At 49.3% G+C, this 17,781-nt stretch overlaps 2 protein-coding genes across 2 annotated transcripts in view; one reads left to right on the forward strand and one right to left on the reverse strand.

The window, feature by feature from the left end:
• Positions 1-209: 209 nt before the first annotated feature.
• Positions 210-14,902, reverse strand: NUDCD2 (NudC domain containing 2). The gene is made up of 4 exons (XM_069763795.1): positions 14,591-14,902; positions 12,038-12,086; positions 7,128-7,279; positions 210-312 (listed from the first exon to the last, which is right to left on the reverse strand). The coding sequence occupies exons 1-4, from the start codon at positions 14,777-14,779 to the stop codon at positions 229-231; spliced, it is 474 nt and encodes a 157-aa protein (XP_069619896.1). The 5' UTR covers positions 14,780-14,902; the 3' UTR covers positions 210-228.
• Positions 14,903-15,241: 339 nt separating this feature from the next.
• HMMR (hyaluronan mediated motility receptor) overlaps positions 15,242-17,781 on the forward strand; it is a 65,075-nt gene continuing 62,535 nt past the window's right edge. Inside the window, exon 1 of the mRNA XM_069763796.1 lies at positions 15,242-15,372. Within this exon, the coding sequence (XP_069619897.1) occupies positions 15,327-15,372 (46 nt within the window). The 5' untranslated portion in view covers positions 15,242-15,326. The remainder of the gene's footprint in view (positions 15,373-17,781) is intronic.

Below are 17,781 nucleotides of genomic sequence, written 5' to 3' on the forward strand. Positions count from 1 at the left end.
CTACGCCACCAACGGAAATCTGGGGAAGAAACAGCGATGTCACCACGCCCACCTGACCAGCCTGATTGACAGGCGAAAACGGCGACTTTGGTAATGTATTTCGCAGCATAGGTGGGGAATCAGGGTACACTACATACACTATTGTAACGCACAGCGCAGGCCCTATTTAACAGTATTTTTATCTCAATCTGAAAAAACGGGGTGACAGGTTCCCTTTAAGAAATGAGTTTATTTTTGTAAATTGGAGAAGTCTGGCCCTCCTTTGCTGTAGTTTCCTGAAATTTCTGCTCCACTGAAGTCAAATCCAGGATTCTGAAAGAGACACAAGAACAATGGGTTACTGATTTAATAACCTGTTATGAGTAGGTGCGAGTAGACTGCTCCTGTGAAAATATTCAAAGTGGATTTTAAGTGGAATCTGAAGCAATAATTCGAGGCTGACCCCAAAGGTTCTTGAGAAAGCACTTTGCGAATTTGCAGCTTGAACTACGAGGTAGCTTAAGGTACCTTCACACATAACGATATTGTTAACGATATCGTTGCAACGTCATGCTTTTTGTGACGTAGCAACTATCTTGCTAACGATCTCGTTATTGTGTGACAGCGACCAACGATCAGGCCCCTGCTGGGAGATCGTTGGTCGTGGGGAATGATCAGGACCTTTTTTTGGTCGCTGATCACCCGCTGTCATCGCTGGATCAGCATGTGTGACACCGATCCAGCGAGGTGTTCACTTGTAACCAGGGTAAATATCTGGTTACTAAGCGCAGGGCCGCGCTTAGTAACCCGATATTTACCCTGGTTACCATTGTAAAAGTAAAAAAAAAAAAAAAAACAGTACATACTTACATTCTGATGTCTGTCATGTCCCCCGCCGTCAGCTTCCCGCACTAACTGTGTCAGCGCTGGCCGTAAAGCAGAGCACAGCGGTGACGTCACCGCTGTGCTCTGCTTTACGGCCGGCGCCGCTGACACAGTCAGTGCGGGAAGCTGACGGCGGGGGACGTGACACACCTCGAAATGTGAGTATGTAGTGTTTTTTTTAACTTTTACAATGGTAACCAGGGTAAATATCGGGTTACTAAGCGCGGCCCTGCACTTAGTAACCCGATGTTTACCCTGGTTACCCGGGGACTTCGGCATCGTTGAAGACAGTTTCAACGATGCCAAAGTCGTTCCCCGGATCGTTGGTCGCTGGAGAGAGCTGTCTGTGTGACAGCTCCCCAGCGACCACACAACGACTTACCAACGATCACGGCCAGGTCATATCGCTGTTCGTGATCGTTGGTAAGTCGTTTAGTGTAACGGTACCTTTAGTCACACACAATGGGACTTATCACTGTGCCGTTATCTGCTGTGCTTCCAAACATTGTTTTCAATCCACAAAACAGGAAACATGTGCAGCTGTATCAATGGAAATGCAGAGTTCCTATGAGGAATTATGGGGGTTTCATTACTAATCTAAGCCATGTCTCTTAGACCGGGATCACACATGCGAGAAACACGTCCGTGTCTCGCATGTGAAATCCAAGCTCTGGCGCTGGCACTGTGGAGCGGAGCGTGCGGCTCCATGTGTTCCTATGCGGCCGCACGCTCCGCTCCACAGTGCCGGTGCCAGAGCTTGGGTTTCACATGCGAGACACGGACATGTTTCTTGCATGTGTGATCCCGGCCTTACACAATTATAGGCATCATAAGGGAGGAAGAACTTCAACGAGATCCAGCATGGAGGCTGACAAAACATCCTGAAGTTTCCTAGAAGACTCAAAGCACTATAGAATTTCTTCCCACAGCCATTTACCTATGTCAGCTGAGGAAACAAAATGTACAATTCTGTACTAGGTAGAAAAACTCTGGGTAAAACCGCTAATGTCAACCTTCTCATCAGAAGACGGTGCTGCTTAGGTGTTAACTTCTGGGAGATGGCTGTAGTTCTATCGTTGTTACATTTTTGTATCACATTTGCTAAGCTTTACTTTGCTAATCTTGTAGCCGTCACCTTCCTTGTTTAAAGAAATGAGTTCCTTTTTCAGATCTTGTGACATTTCTCTTCTACATGGTACCATTACTGATAGCATGAAATGTGAAGCGGTTTTCTTTGTTAAGGAATAGTGGTGATAAGCGAACGTCCTTGGACACCGTCTTATCCTAGTATCTTGGGCATGTTCAGATATTATATTCGAGTCCCTGAGGCTGCATGTTTTGTGAAGGTGGACAGCCATAACACAAGCGGGAGCAATCCCTGTATGTGTTGCAGCTGTCTACAGTCACAAAACATGCAGCTGCAGGAACTCGAATATATTATCCGAGCACGCCCAAGATACTAGGATAAGACGGTATCCGAGCACGTTTGATATTCACTATTTAGGAACACTCTGTGACAGTCATCTGTTTAATGAATAATTAGTTTTACCTGTGGCTGACTTCTTGTTGAGTAGAATTTTTTAAGTCTAAACTTCAGTTTTGCTCCTAAGACTTTCATTCGGGTGTACTAATTATTTACAATTTTTTTTTTAAGGAAAATAACTTTTTTAAATATGCAAAATTTCAAATCTTATAGCCTAAAAGGAACCTAGAAGTCCATGGGAGTAGAAATAAAACATTGAACTGAAAAAGAGGGTACTCCCATTAACAATAAAAATCAGACATTTTTATTAAACAGGTATTGAAATAAACAAAATATAAAACCAGAGTAAAAAAAAGGGATTTACTGCCAAATTACGGTAAATCACTGGCAAGTATAAATGGAAAAGCAATATTTGCCAAGTGCTCAATAAATAATCCAAAAAGCTTTAAGGTAAGTATGAGTCCATATGGAGAAATTGTGCATAGTCTTCATGGATCATCACAACAAGATACAATCAATGGCAGCAACAACCATCAGATGGAAAAAGCAGTGGTGCCCGCAGACTGTGTGTCAGACCTGTCACCAGGTTTGGCTAATACGAGATACGGCCACTGCCTTTCAGGGCTTATCTACAGTATTCTATAATGCTGTATATAAGCCCAGATCCGACCTGAAAGAGAAGAATAACTTTTATTATATTCACCTGGGGGGCAGTCCGGTCCAATGGGTGTCGCAGGTCCTGGTCCAGCGCCTCTCATCTTCTTGTGATGCCGCCATCCTGCTTGCTTCATGTACATGATGCGACACGAATCATTAATACAGGTTCTATGGCATCGTGCTCCTGTGCAGGCGTTCTTATCTGCCCTGTTGAGGGCAGAGCAAAGTACTACAGTGCGCAGGCGCCGGGAAAGGTCAGAGAGGCCCAGCGCCTGCGCACTGCAGAAATTTGCTCTGCCCTCAACAGGGCAGATAAGTATGCCTGCGCAGGAGCTCGATGCCGGGGAGCCATGAAGCAAGCAGGAGGACGGCATGACAAGAAGATGGGAGGTGCCGGACCAGGACCTGTGACACCCATCGGATCGGACCGTCCCCCAGGTGAGTATAATAAAAGTTATTTTTCTTTTTGTGCAGGCTGGATCGGGGGCAGATATACAGCATTATAGAATGCAGTATATCAGCCCTGAAAGGTGGTGGCTGTAACTCGCATCGGCCAAACCTGGTCATTAATCGTACTAAAAATAATTGGTTAAATATATAAGGGGTTTATAAATGCGGGAAAGAAAAGTTTGACAGATGTGAAGTGATCACCCACAGACAAAAAAACAGTTAAGTGTAACAATGCAGGGGATTTTTTTCAAATTAAACATTTTTTAAAATTGAGGGAGCAATTTTGTTATTTATGCAATGGATTATTCATGACTGCACATAAACCCAGACTCATAATGAACAGTGATCGAGACATATATCCCGGCCCCTATGTTATACCACTCCCAATACACATGTACCAAAATAGGAGGACAACAGGAGCGTTTTAATAAAAATTACAAAATTTATTAGAACATTACATTAAAATTATAACACACTTAAAAACCACCAAGTGAAAACACCATGAGATAGCCACGATACCCATGTCCTTGCTAATAACCATTACTATAGCACAGGATGATTACATATAATAGTGTTTAAGTACGGTACATGAGCTATGAACTTCCAAAGTCCCCCCAAAAAGAACCAAGCCGTAAAGTTAGCAATTGTAACCCATCTATAACAATCATGCCTAAACCGGCTTATTTCAATGTGGTTGTAACACTACAGCGGCCCAGAAATGGGGGATAGCACTAAGGAAGGTACCTAGGGAGACATGCGTGCGGAGCCAACTGGCGTGACAAAAGCACTCCCCATCTGGGTAACACCCAGAGCCCCGATCTTACCAGGTATGGACCGCTTGCAGGCCATCGGCGTGGTCGATACAGGTATAAAGGGCCTCTACATCCGCTGTTACAAGTAAAGTCCCCCTCTCCACAAAGACCCCATCAACCCTGGTTAGGACGTCCGTTGTGTCCTTAACAAAGGATGGCAAAGTTTCCACCAATGTTTTCAAATAGAAATCTATAAACTTACAAATGGGGTCACATAACCCCTGAATCCCTGACACAATCGAACGTCCAGGAGGGTTGACAGGGTCCTTGTGGATTTTTGGAAGGAGGTAAAATGTCGGAACCTTAGGAAATTCCACCAACAGGCCATCAAGTACTTTTTTAATTTATTATGCCGTCCTCGAATGCCTGGTGCAGAATCCTCTGTAAGCTGGGGCTGTGGTGTGCATGCATCCGCTTTCTCCCTTCCCTGCGCCTCCCATGCTCGGCGTCTGTGGTTAGCGACTGGGTTGTCATGGCAATCATTGTGCTCCTGCTCGCTGGGCTCCGGACGCTGGCCGGGCTGGGTGGCGGCGAGGTCGGTAGCCGCGGGTGCATGCGCCGCTCACACATGGCTCCTGAGAGCTGCCTGATCATGTGATCACCAGGTGATCAGGGAATTTTGGCATAAAAGGTCCTAGCTTGGTAGGAAGGAACACCTCCCCTTGAAGAAGCGATCACATGAATAGCGAAACGCGCGTCGGGGGCTGCGCCTAATTCAGGGATATCCAGTACCTGGTAAGATCGGGGCTATGGGTGTTACCCAGATGGGGAGTGCTTTTGTCACGCCAGTTGGCTCCGCACGCATGTCTCCCTAGGTACCTTCCTTAGTGCTATCCCCCATTTCTGGGCCGCTGTAGTGTTACAACCACATTGAAATAAGCCGGTTTAGGCATGATTGTTATAGATGGGTTACAATTGCTAACTTTACGGCTTGGTTCTTTTTGGGGGGACTTTGGAAGTTCATAGCTCATGTACCGTACTTAAACACTATTATATGTAATCATCCTGTGCTATAGTAATGGTTATTAGCAAGGACATGGGTATCGTGGCTATCTCATGGTGTTTTCACTTGGTGGTTTTTAAGTGTGTTATAATTTTAATGTATTTTTCTAATAAATTTTGTAATTTTTATTAAAACGCTCCTGTTGTCCTCCTATTTTGGTAAATGGATTGTTCATGTGGAATCCAGTATGTAGGAAGAACTACTATGACCCTAAGAGAAAGAGTTAACAAACAGATATAACACCAAATGTAAAATTAACAATCATGGTGTATCTAATCAGTTATTGGTAATGCACGATGGTGATGTGACGACAGCTGTCTGACAGTAATAACTACACAACGGACTCCGCATTCCCCCTGCACCGTGTCCCCTCATAGTGATAGACAGGTGTGGTGCCCGTGTCCCCTCATAGTGATAGAAACGTGTGGTGCCCGTGTCCCCCCATAGTGATAGACAGGTGTGGTGCCCGTGTCCCCCCATAGTGATAGACAGGTGTGGTGCCCGTGTCCCCCCATAGTGATAGACAGGTGTGGTGCCCATGTCCCCCATAGTGATAGACAGGTGTGGTGCCCGTGTCCCCCCATAGTGATAGACAGATGTGGTGCCCGTGTCCCCCCATAGTGATAGACAGGTGTGGTGCCTCTGTCCCCCCATAGTGATAGACAGATGTGGTGCCCGTGTCCCCCCATAGTGATAGACAGGTGTGGTGCCCGTGTCCCCCATAGTGATAGACAGGTGTGGTGCCCGTGTCCCCCCATAGTGATAGACAGGTGTGGTGCCCGTGTCCCCTCATAGTGATAGACAGGTGTGGTGCCCGTGTCCCCCCATAGTGATAGACAGGTGTGGTGCCTGTGTCCCCCCATAGTGATAGACAGGTGTGGTGCCCGTGTCCCCCCATAGTGATAGACAGGTGTGGTGCCCGTGTCCCCCCATAGTGATAGACAGATGTGGTGCCCGTGTCCCCCCATAGTGATAGACAGATGTGGTGCCCGTGTCCCCTCATAGTGATAGACAGGTGTGGTGCCCGTGTCCCCCCATAGTGATAGACAGATGTGGTGCCCGTGTCCCCCCATAGTGATAGACAGGTGTGGTGCCCGTGTCCCCCATAGTGATAGACAGGTGTGGTGCCTGTGTCCCCCCATAGTGATAGACAGGTGTGGTGCCCGTGTCCCCTCATAGTGATAGACAGGTGTGGTGCCCGTGTCCCCCCATAGTGATAGACAGATGTGGTGCCCGTGTCCCCCCATAGTGATAGACAGGTGTGGTGCCCGTGTCCCCCCATAGTGATAGACAGGTGTGGTGCCCGTGTTCCCCCATAGTGATAGACAGGTGTGGTGCCCGTGTTCCCCCATAGTGATAGACAGGTGTGGTGCCCGTGTCCCCCCATAGTGATAGACAGGTGTGGTGCCCGTGTTCCCCCATAGTGATAGACAGGTGTGGTGCCCGTGTTCCCCCATAGTGATAGACAGGTGTGGTGCCCGTGTCCCCCCATAGTGATAGACAGGTGTGGTGCCCGTGTTCCCCCATAGTGATAGACAGGTGTGGTGCCCGTGTCCCCCCATAGTGATAGACAGGTGTGGTGCCTGTGTCCCCCCATAGTGATAGACAGGTGTGGTGCCTGTGTCCCCCCATAGTGATAGACAGGTGTGGTGCCTGTGTCCCCCCATAGTGATAGACAGGTGTGGTGTAGAAATGTGTGCTGCTGAACAGCCCCTTTAATTCGTACAGCTAAGATGGAGAAATGCTCACACAGAATCCCACGGACACACTCCTCTTTGTTGGCCACATACACAGCACAGTGTCGCAGTATAGAAAGCTGCGAGTGTTACTGTGAGTAACTGTTCTCCAGGATCATTACCTCTCTCTGGAATCTCTCCAGCGTCAGCTTTTTCTGCATCTCCTCTTGAACCCACGGATCAGCCGAGTACTCTCCTTCTAGTAACGACGGCCAACAATTGCCAGCATCCCGGTTAGACTTGGCTAGAACTATTCGAATAAGTTTCTTGTCCTCTTCATCAAAAAAAGAGAGAAAATAAATAATTAATGACACTAAACAGAATGGGAGTGTTTGCCTGGTGAGTATGTTTGCAGTTATTTCCACTGGACAGTAAGGCTATGTGCACACGTTCAGGTTTTTTTGCGTTTTTTTTTTTTGTATTTTTTCGCGATAAAGCTCATTAAAAATGCATACATTATGCATCCTATCATTTAGAATGCATTCTGCATGTTTTGTGCACATGATGCGTTTTTTCCGCGAAAAAAAACGCATTGCGGTAAAAAAAAAGCAGCATGTTCATTAATTTTGCATATTTTCTGCGTTTTTCCCGCTATTCTATGCATTTGGGAAAAAAACACACAAAAAACACGTCAAAAACGCGAAAAAAACACATGCGGATTTCTGGCAGAAATGTCCGTTTTTTGTCAGGAAAATTTCTGCAAGAAATTCTGACGTGTGCACATACCCTAAAGCATGCTCATCAATCTATGCAAGAAAAAATATATAAAAACTTTCATAAAATGTAAAATGTATTTCTAAAGCCCGACATACAAGCCTTCTGTTTCTCATACAGCAGAAGTAAAAATCTACACATCCCTGGTAAACGCCAGGCGTTTGTGATATGAAAAATCATACCAAGAATTCCAGAACTATTTCTGCCTTTAAAGTTACCTACAATCTGTATAGACCAGACCTGAGCAAAGTGCTCCCCGCGGGCCACATCCGGCCCTCGGGCCGTTTCAGTCTGGCCCTCACAGATGAATGGCTGAAACAGGGGCCCCACAGACCGCACCGTGCCCTCCGTCTATCTGCCCCTCATGGTCACCGTTCTCCGCGTCCTCTGGATGAATACAATGGTGGAGGACAGGGCCGCTGGCTCCATCCTCCACCATTCAGCCTGTGAGCCAGTAGTGATGACAATGTCGGATCGTGTCAGCTGTGCACGGCGGAGTCACGTGCATAGGAGAGAGCAGAGCATGTGTTGGGTTTTTCCCCATGTATATGGGATTTTTCTATGTATATAGGAGGCTGTGTGAGGCTCATACTGTATAAAGGGGGGCTCATACTGTATATAGGGGGCTATGTGGGGCTTATGTTGTATATAAGAGGCTATATAGGCTCATACCTTACATAGGGGGCTACTTGGACACATGCTGTATTTAGGGCACTATGTGAAGCGCATACTGTGTATAGGAGGCTGTGTGGGGTAAATGTTGTATATAGGGGTCTACGTGAAGCACATGCTGTGTTACGATGGGCTACGTGGGACACATGCTGCATAACGGTGACTACATGAAGCACATGCTGTATTAGGGGGGCTACGTGGGGCACGTGATGTATAATGGGGGGCTATGTGGGGCACATGCTGTATATCAGAGGCTGCGTGGGGCTCATGCTGTAAATGGGAGGCTACATATGGCACATGCTGTACATGAGGCTCACACTGTGCACGGGAGACTATGAGGGGCTCATACTGTACACGGGAGGCTATGCAGGGGCACATACTGTACACTGGAGGCTATGCGGGGGCACATACTGTACACGGGAGGCTATGCGGGGGCACATACTGTACACGGGAGGCTATGCGGGGGCACATACTGTACACGGAAGGCTATGAGGGGGCACATACTGTACACGGGAGGCTATGCGAGGGCACATACTGTACACGGGAGGCTATGCGGGGGCACATACTGTACACGGGAGGCTATGAGGGGGCACATACTGTACACGGGAGGCTATGCGAGGGCACATACTGTACACGGGAGGCTATGCGGGGGCACATACTGTACACGGGAGGCTATGCGGGGGCACATACTGTACACGGGAGGCTATGCGGGGGCACATACTGTACACGGGAGGCTATGCGGGGGCACATACTGTACACGGGAGGCTATGTGAGGGCACATACTGTACACAGGAGGCTATGCAGGGGCACATACTGTACACAGGAGGCTATGAGGGGGTACATACTCTACACAGGAGGCTATGCGGGGGTACATACTCTACACAGGAGGCTATGTGAGGGCAACAGTCATGGTCTCATATGTGGCCCCTCGGGAAAATTAATTGCCCACCCCTGGTATAGGTCACATCCTCACCTCCACTGGGAAGAATGCACTGTTGTGAAACTTCCTCTACTTGTCTGGATCCTCTGATGAACCCCTATCATTAGAGGGGGGAAATACGTAGGGATGAAAACGAGATCATTAATGAGGATACAGTGCCTACAAGTAGTATTCAACCCCCTGCAGATTTAGCAGGTTTAATACGATGCAAATAAGTTAGAGCCTTCAAACTTCAAACAAGAGCAGGATTTATTAACAGATGCATAAATCTTACAAACCAAAAAGTTTTGTTGCTCAGTTAAATTTTTATAACTTTTAAACATAAAAGTGTGGGTCATTTATTATTCAACCCCTAGGTTTAATATTTTGTGGAATAACCTTTGTTTGCAATTACAGCTAATAATCGTCTTTTATAAGACCTGATCAGGCCGGCACAGGTCTCTGGAGTTATCTTGGCCCACTCCTCCATGCAGATCTTCTCCAAGTTATCTAGGTTCTTTGGGTGTCTCATGTGGACTTTAATCTTGAGCTCCTTCCACAAGTTTTCAATTGGGTTAAGGTCAGGAGACTGACTAGGCCACTGCAACACCTTGATATTTTGCCTCTTGAACCAGGCCTTGGTTTTCTTGGCTGTGTGCTTTGGGTCGTTGTCTTGTTGGAAGATGAAATGACGACCCATCTTAAGATCCTTGATGGAGGAGCGGAGGTTCTTGGCCAAAATCTCCAGGTAGGCCGTGCTATCCATCTTCCCATGGATGCGGACCAGATGGCCAGGCCCCTTGGCTGAGAAACAGCCCCACAGCATGATGCTGCCACCACCATGCTTGACTGTAGGGATGGTATTCTTGGGGTCGTATGCAGTGCCATCCAGTCTCCAAACGTAACGTGTGTGGTTGGCACCAAAGATCTCGATCTTGGTCTCATCAGACCAGAGAACCTTTAACCAGTCAGTCTCAGAGTCCTCCAAGTGATCATGAGCAAACTGTAGACGAGCCTTGACATGACGCTTTGAAAGTAAAGGTACCTTACGGGCTCGTCTGGAATGGAGACCATTGCGGTGGAGTATGTTACTTATGGTATTGACTGAAACCAATGTCCCCACTGCCATGAGATCTTCCCGGAGCTCCTTCCTTGTTGTCCTTGGGTTAGCCTTGACTCTTCGGACAAGCCTGGCCTCGGCACAGGAGGAAACTTTCAAAGGCTGTCCAGGCTGTGGAAGGCTAACAGTAGTTCCATAAGCCTTCCACTTCCGGATGATGCTCCCAACAGTGGAGACAGGTAGGCCCAACTCCTTGGAAAGGGTTTTGTACCCCTTGCCAGCCTTGTGACCCTCCACGATCTTGTCTCTGATGGACATGAAATGCTCCTTTGTCTTTCTCATGTTGACCATGTTAGTGCTGTTCACAAGTTTGGGGAGGGTCTTAAATAGTCAGAAAAGGCTGGAAAAAGAGATAATTAATCCAAACATGTGAAGCTCATTGTTCTTTGTGCCTGAACTACTTCTTAATACTTTAGGGGAACCAAACAGAATTCTGGTGGGTTGAGGGGTTGAATAATAAATGACCCTCTGAAAAGACTTTTCACAATTTAAAAAAAAAAAAATAAACAAAGAAATAACATTCTTTTTTGCTGCAGTGCATTTCACACTTCCAGGCTGATCTACAGTCCAAATGTCACAATGCCAAGTAAATTCCAAATGTGTAAACCTGCTAAATCTGCAGGGGGTTGAATACTACTTGTAGGCACTGTAAGTACTCTTTAGATATTATGTTTCATGTCTTATTTTTGGGCTATCATTCCTTAAGATGTTCCTGTGTCTCTGTATTATCCGTATGGAGGCTGTATTGTGAGCGTATGTCCAACTCCCTGACATATTATCAATCACTATAGGTTTACTACATAACAAGAACTCTGGGTCCACCTTATCCTCCAGTACATAGTCTGCATTCTCAGGGTGTAGAAAAGATTCTTACCTCCTTGAGGCCATTGGGCATGTGCGATCGGATGATATGTGTTCAGCATTATTATATGGGTATGGTCCGTATACAGGTGTATTTTCCCTTCATACCTATATAGCATTCTGCCCGGGGTATTCTACAGTAAGTCATCTCAGGGTTGACCTGGCCGCAGGTAGGGTTTCTAGGGGGCTTAGTAATGACAAGCATAGAGATCTTCAACAGGCCCCTGGCTGTCACAGTAACCGATCAGTCACCCGTGATTACGTTAAGGACGTGTAGATTCAATGCGCCCCCAAGCCGGGGAGCTGCTAACGCTGCTGCTTTAAGAGTTTAACAGTGGCATTTAACAGGTTAACAAACACGGGGCGGATCTTCACACCACCCCCGATTGTTAGAGGCAGGTCCATTGGGGCGAGTACCCCCCGTGAGCCCACTCCATATACCCGCTACCAACCTGTGACGTACATGTACGGCAGATGTCAGTAACCATGACCTAAATTACAAAAGTTATTCTTTAATTTAATTCATTTAATAATTTAAATTTACTTTTGGCTTTCAGATTAACCCTTTAATGCACTTACTAGAGCAGTTCTCAATTTCACTTGCAATAAGCACAGAAAATAAAGCATTGGATATTGATTTTTTGTAAATCACAATGTATTCGGTCACATTTACCAAGTTCTCTAAAACCTTTTTCAACTCCTTCACTTTTCATCTATCCATGTAAGAAAGTGAGCTCTGCTCTTACCCAATGTCCAAGTGCTTTCATCACTGATGGTGGCGTCATACAGCCGGCCCTGAAAAACAAGAAGCCGTGATGTACTAGCTCCGAGCACAATGACGAGTGGTTTCAGGGGAAGGCAGACAATTGCTCCTTATTACTGGATTTACAGGGAAAGTTACGAATGTACAGAAGTCATAAAATAGGCTCTCTAGAGGCCCCCACCAGTCCATCAGTCACATCACCGCTGCAGCCAATCAATAGCTTCAGCAGTGTCGTTTGCACAGCGCAGTGACTGGCTGCAATGGTCACATGACTAATGGATGGGTCTTCACCACTGCAAGACCGGAGTAACGTAGTAAGATAGTTTTTAAGGTTGAAGTTAGACTTTAGCTCTTTAGCCCGGAGCGAGATTGATCCAAGGACAAAAAATAATAGCTGTTTCAGGAGTTTAGAACATTCTCCTGCTCTATCGCAATTTTTGAAAAAATCCCAGAAAACCTCTTATAGTTCGTAATTTACTTCGATCAATACCAGGATTGTGCCAAAGTAATTGTGTTGTATCTTCTTTCCCATTTTACAAGGAAATGTCATGCTCCTTTTGTAGACAAGTCCAATAACCCCCCAAAAATCACATCATAAAATTATAGTATTTTTTAGATATGACATGAAAAGAAGCCACTTAATAATGGTCCAAATACACAAAAAGGAGTAAAAAAGACCAAAATAAGTATAATAGACACATACTTAGAATAATTTCACATGGGGCTTTAAAGGGAATCTGACAGAATTCTGCTATGTAATCTGAGGGCAGAACGAGGTAGAGGCTGAGACACTGATATGAGCAATGTGTCACTTACTAGGCTGCGTGCCGTTTTCATACAATGAGTGTTTTATCAGCAGGAGATCATCACTGCCCGGACTGGTGCTCATGTGCTCTCTGGTCCATCCATACCACCAGCACTGATTAGCAGCTTACTGTCAATATACACAAAAAACTGTAGTGTGGGCTACTGTTTTCCCGCCTAAATTGCCTGTTCCGCCAACGACAGAAGAGGGGGTGGAGCTAAAAATCTAATTGTCAATTTTGTAAAAAATAAAAAAATCATGCAGGCATCCAATGGTGAATTATTCAAATTAATCAGTTTAATCGCCCAGCCCTACATCCAAGCCCCGTGTGACACTTCTAGGAATTACACATCCTGACTGGGGGGATGCTGATTATTACATATCTGTGCAGTGAGCGCTAATGGGGTCACAAGGCCCCTCTTACTTTGTGGATCTTCTGGACCCCATTATAAAGAACTTATTACATGTCTACAATGAACAGGAGAAGGTACGGGAGTCACAGAAACAGATGGTGAAGTGTGCCCGTTTACTTGGGTTTGTGCCATCCTGGCCAACGTTCCCAGTAGTCTGGGAGGCTTTTTCCCTGGGCAATGGAAAGGCCGTCAAAATCCTCCCGGAAAGTGGTGCTCTTGAGTTTCCTTGGCGTGATTTTGGCGCATTAAGTTGCGCCAAATTTTTTAAAGGTTTTTACGACTAAATTCATAAAAGCTTTGATGAATCACGCCCTTGTTTCAGAATTATTGGTGTTCCTCAGGTATCAAAATGGCCACCACAGATGTGCAAAGTTCAGCTTTATTTCCAAGGCTGCAGTGGGAAAATATGCGCTGAAGTCTGGCGCGTTGGCACAAATCGCACAGTCGGGGTGGTGCGTACAGAGCCGGCTCAATCACCAACACTGGCATCTACAGGGACTGGTGCAGTAGGGCCAATCGGCTCCCCATGACAGGAGGGTGGCAGCTGGGGGCCTGACAAAGACCCCTGCTGGGAATCCAGAATATCACATTGTTAGCGTATGAATACTAACAACCTATATAAAGGCTGACCGAATGAGGCAATAAAGAAAGATCTATGATGCTCAGTGTGTCAGCGTGGCTCCTTCGTGCACGTATTTGGATTTTACAATTTCATTGGAACAGGCACAACGTCTCAGAATGTTCCACATTATGTGAGGAAGACGCTAGCAGGTGTTCAATATGATGCCCCTGGTAAGATAACAATGGGCTGGGGTGAGGGCACCCGGGGTGTCCTCCCTATTTGGACATATTTTAGGGCACATGTTCCACAGCAGCTGCGACATCTACAGCGGATGGGACGTGTTGAACAGTGAAAAAAGGGCATTTTTCAGTCACCACCCGACTCACAAAAAGTACAATAAAAAGTGATCAAAACGTCGTTCGTACCTCACAATGGTTCCAGTAAAAATATCAGCTGGGAACACACGGCTCCATCGACCAAAGGAGCAGAGCTACGTCTCAGACAATGGCGACACTTTGTTCTCCAGACTGAAGGAGGACATAACACTATACGACCATGTTCACATGATGCGTTTTTGCAGCGTTTCTTTTACTGCAGCCATTTTTTCTTGCCAGTACAGAAACTGCTTACAAATAACAGGTTGTGTGAAATGTGTCATCTGTCTACAGTACAGGGGAAGCCGCATGTGTGACTGAGCCTGAGGGCACTCACATGCTGCGGAAAAAACCGCACCAACTAGTGCCGGAGGGTCCGCACCTGGAGGAAGACGGTGTCCCGCACGGCCAGCGCCAGCTCCCGGATCCCCAGCTTACAGCGCACGTCCCGGCTCTGGGTCCCGGGGGGCACCTGCACCTCTATGTGCACCTCCTCCATGGTCTGGTACCAGCAGCCCCACGGAGTCTGGCACGGCACCACCCCGCTCCGCTCCTCGAAATTCACCGCCATCCCATGCAGTCAGCGCAGGGAGACCATGTGCGCATGCGCGTCCTATCACTGCACTACCCGTTGAAACGTCAAATGAACCGAGAATTACGTGATACACCGTGTATACCGAATGACCGTTCTATGTTTATGTAGGAGGAAAGCTTTATAGCCAGATACACCATATTATACACTGAGGAGGGGCGATGCCCTCTGCTGTCACGGCGACGCTTATTACTGCGTCTCCTATTGGTTAAGAAAGATGTCTGTCATAGGTCCAACCAATAGAAGCGCGAATCTTCCGGACTAATCTAATGTAATACAGCCCCATAGAGTTCACTTCCCGCCGCGCCCCCTGAGGCGCATCAGTCTACACCCACTTAGTGCTGGGTCTAACGTGTGATTGGACGGCCGATAGACATTCCTGATTGGCTGCAGCGCCCGTTGCTAGTCGGGAGTAGGTCTCCTATTGGTGGACTGTTCTCTGCGCTGTTTTTAAAGAGGAGAGAGAGCAGGGAAGCCGGTAATTGCTGGTTGTGGTGGCGATTGGCCGGGACCGGAGTCCGCGAACATGTCTTTTCCCAAGGCTCCGCTGAGGCGGTTTAACGAGCACGTCGGTATGTACGGGCGCAGGCCTCTGGTGACGGGCATACGGACCCCGCTGAGCCGGTAGGAGCCTGTGCACACTGGCTGCGGGGGACACAAGGCAGACCAAGCCCTTCTGTAGGGTCACCGCACAGAGATGAGAAACTAGAGGGGTTCTGGGGTCAGAGACCCCTGTAAGGTGATGTTCCCACTGTGGACCTTAGTGATGGTAGCGGGGCGCCCGGCCCTACTGTTATGGATCCTGAACCTGGTTCTGCCCATAGCTGTAATCCACCAGGATCAGGATTCTAGGAGGGAGGGATTATGTGGCCGGTGGGGGAGAAGGTGGTCCTGGGCAGCCACTGGTGAGGGGGGGAAAAAAGGTGGTCCTAGCTTTGTTAGTGAGTGGCGGGGCAAGGTGGCTCTGGGCTTTGCTGGCAAGGGTGGGGGGCGCAAGGAGGCTCTGGGCTGCTGCTGGCAAGGGTGGGGGGCGCAAGGAGGCTCTGGGCTGCTGCTGGCAAGGGTGGGGGGCGCAAGGAGGCTCTGGGCTTTGCTGGCAAGGGTGGGGGCGCAAGGAGGCTCTGGGCTGCTGCTGGCAAGGGTGGGGGGCGCAAGGAGGCTCTGGGCTTTGCTGGCAAGGGTGGGGGGCGCAAGGAGGCTCTGGGCTGCTGCTGGCAAGGGTGGGGGGCGCAAGGAGGCTCTGGGCTGCTGCTGGCAAGGGTGGGGGGCGCAAGGAGGCTCTGGGCTGCTGCTGGCAAGGGTGGGGGGCGCAAGGAGGCTCTGGGCTGCTGCTGGCAAGGGTGAGGGACGCAAGGAGGCTCTGGGCTGCTGCTGGCAAGGGTGGGGGGCGCAAGGAGGCTCTGGGCTGCTGCTGGCAAGGGTGGGGGGCGCAAGGAGGCTCTGGGCTGCTGCTGGCAAGGGTGGGGGGCGCAAGGAGGCTCTGGGCTGCTGCTGGCAAGGGTGGGGGGCGCAAGGAGGCTCTGGGCTGCTGCTGGCAAGGGTGAGGGACGCAAGGAGGCTCTGGGCTGCTGCTGGCAAGGGTGGGGGGCGCAACGAGGCTCTGGGCTGCTGCTGGCAAGGGTGGGGGGCGCAAGGAGGCTCTGGGCTGCTGCTGGCAAGGGTGGGGGGCGCAAGGAGGCTCTGGGCTGCTGCTGGCAAGGGTGGGGGGCGCAAGGAGGCTCTGGGCTGCTGCTGGCAAGGGTGGGGGGGGGCGCAAGGAGGCTCTGGGCTGCTGCTGGCAAGGGTGGGGGGCGCAAGGAGGCTCTGGGCTGCTGATGGTAAGGGTGGGGGGCGCAAGGAGGCTCTGGGCTGCTGATGGTAAGGGTGGGGGGCGCAAGGAGGCTCTGGGCTGCTGATGGAAAGGGTGGGGGGTGCAAGGAGGCTCTGGGCTGCTGCTGGCAAGGGTGGGGGCGCAAGGAGTCTTTGGGCTGCTGCTGGCAAGGGTGGGGGGCGCAAGGAGGCTCTGGGCTGCTGATGGTAAGGGTGGGGGGTGCAAGGAGGCTCTGGGCTGCTGCTGGCAAGAGTGGGGGCGCAAGAAGGCTCTGGGCTGCTGCTGGCAAGGGTGGGGGGCGCAAGGAGGCTCTGGGCTGCTGATGGTAAGGGTGGGGGGTGCAAGGAGGCTCTGGGCTGCTGATGGTAAGGGTGGGGGGCGCAAGGAGGCTCTGGGCTGCTGCTGGCAAGAGTGGGGGCGCAAGAAGGCTCTGGGCTGCTGCTGGCAAGGGTGGGGGGCGCAAGGAGGCTCTGGGCTGCTGATGGTAAGGGTGGGGGGTGCAAGGAGGCTCTGGGCTGCTGATGGTAAGGGTGGGGGGTGCAAGGAGGCTCTGGGCTGCTGCTGGCAAGGGTGGGGGCGCAAGGAGGCTCTGGGCTGCTGATGGTAAGGGTGGGGGGTGCAAGGAGGCTCTGGGCTGCTGATGGTAAGGGTGGGGGGCGCAAGAAGGCTCTGGGCTGCTGCTGGCAAGGGTGGGGGCGCCAGGAGGCTCTGGGCTGCTGGCAAGGGTGGGGCGTGGAGGTGGCATTGGGCTGCTGTTGGAGCAGGGTGGTGGGGGGGGGGGGGGGGGGGGTGTAGGTTGCCCTAGGCCAATCTTTTATTTTTTTTATTTTTTTTTTTCTTCAAAGCTACAAGGAGTCCAGCATTAGCTTTGTAATTTCTGCCCCTACTTAATGATGCTCTCAGAACGGCCAACATAAACCGGATGAGACATCATTTAAATCAGGGGTGGGGGACCTCAGGCCCCAGGGCCATTTACGGCCCTTGATGACCTTTTATCAGGCCCCCCGAGCAGGTTCTCAGGGATCGTATTCTTGGGCAGGGAGCTGTATTTTGATTATCGGCTCATTAATTTCTTCTTGCTCTGTTAGCACACACATGCAGTGTTCACTACTGAACACTGAAGGGCATGCAATGAAAGCGTACGTCCTGACACCAGTGCCAGAGTCGGGAT

Source organism: Ranitomeya imitator, chromosome 4 (assembly GCF_032444005.1).
Source record: "Ranitomeya imitator isolate aRanImi1 chromosome 4, aRanImi1.pri, whole genome shotgun sequence".
Lineage (NCBI taxonomy): Eukaryota > Metazoa > Chordata > Amphibia > Anura > Dendrobatidae > Ranitomeya > Ranitomeya imitator.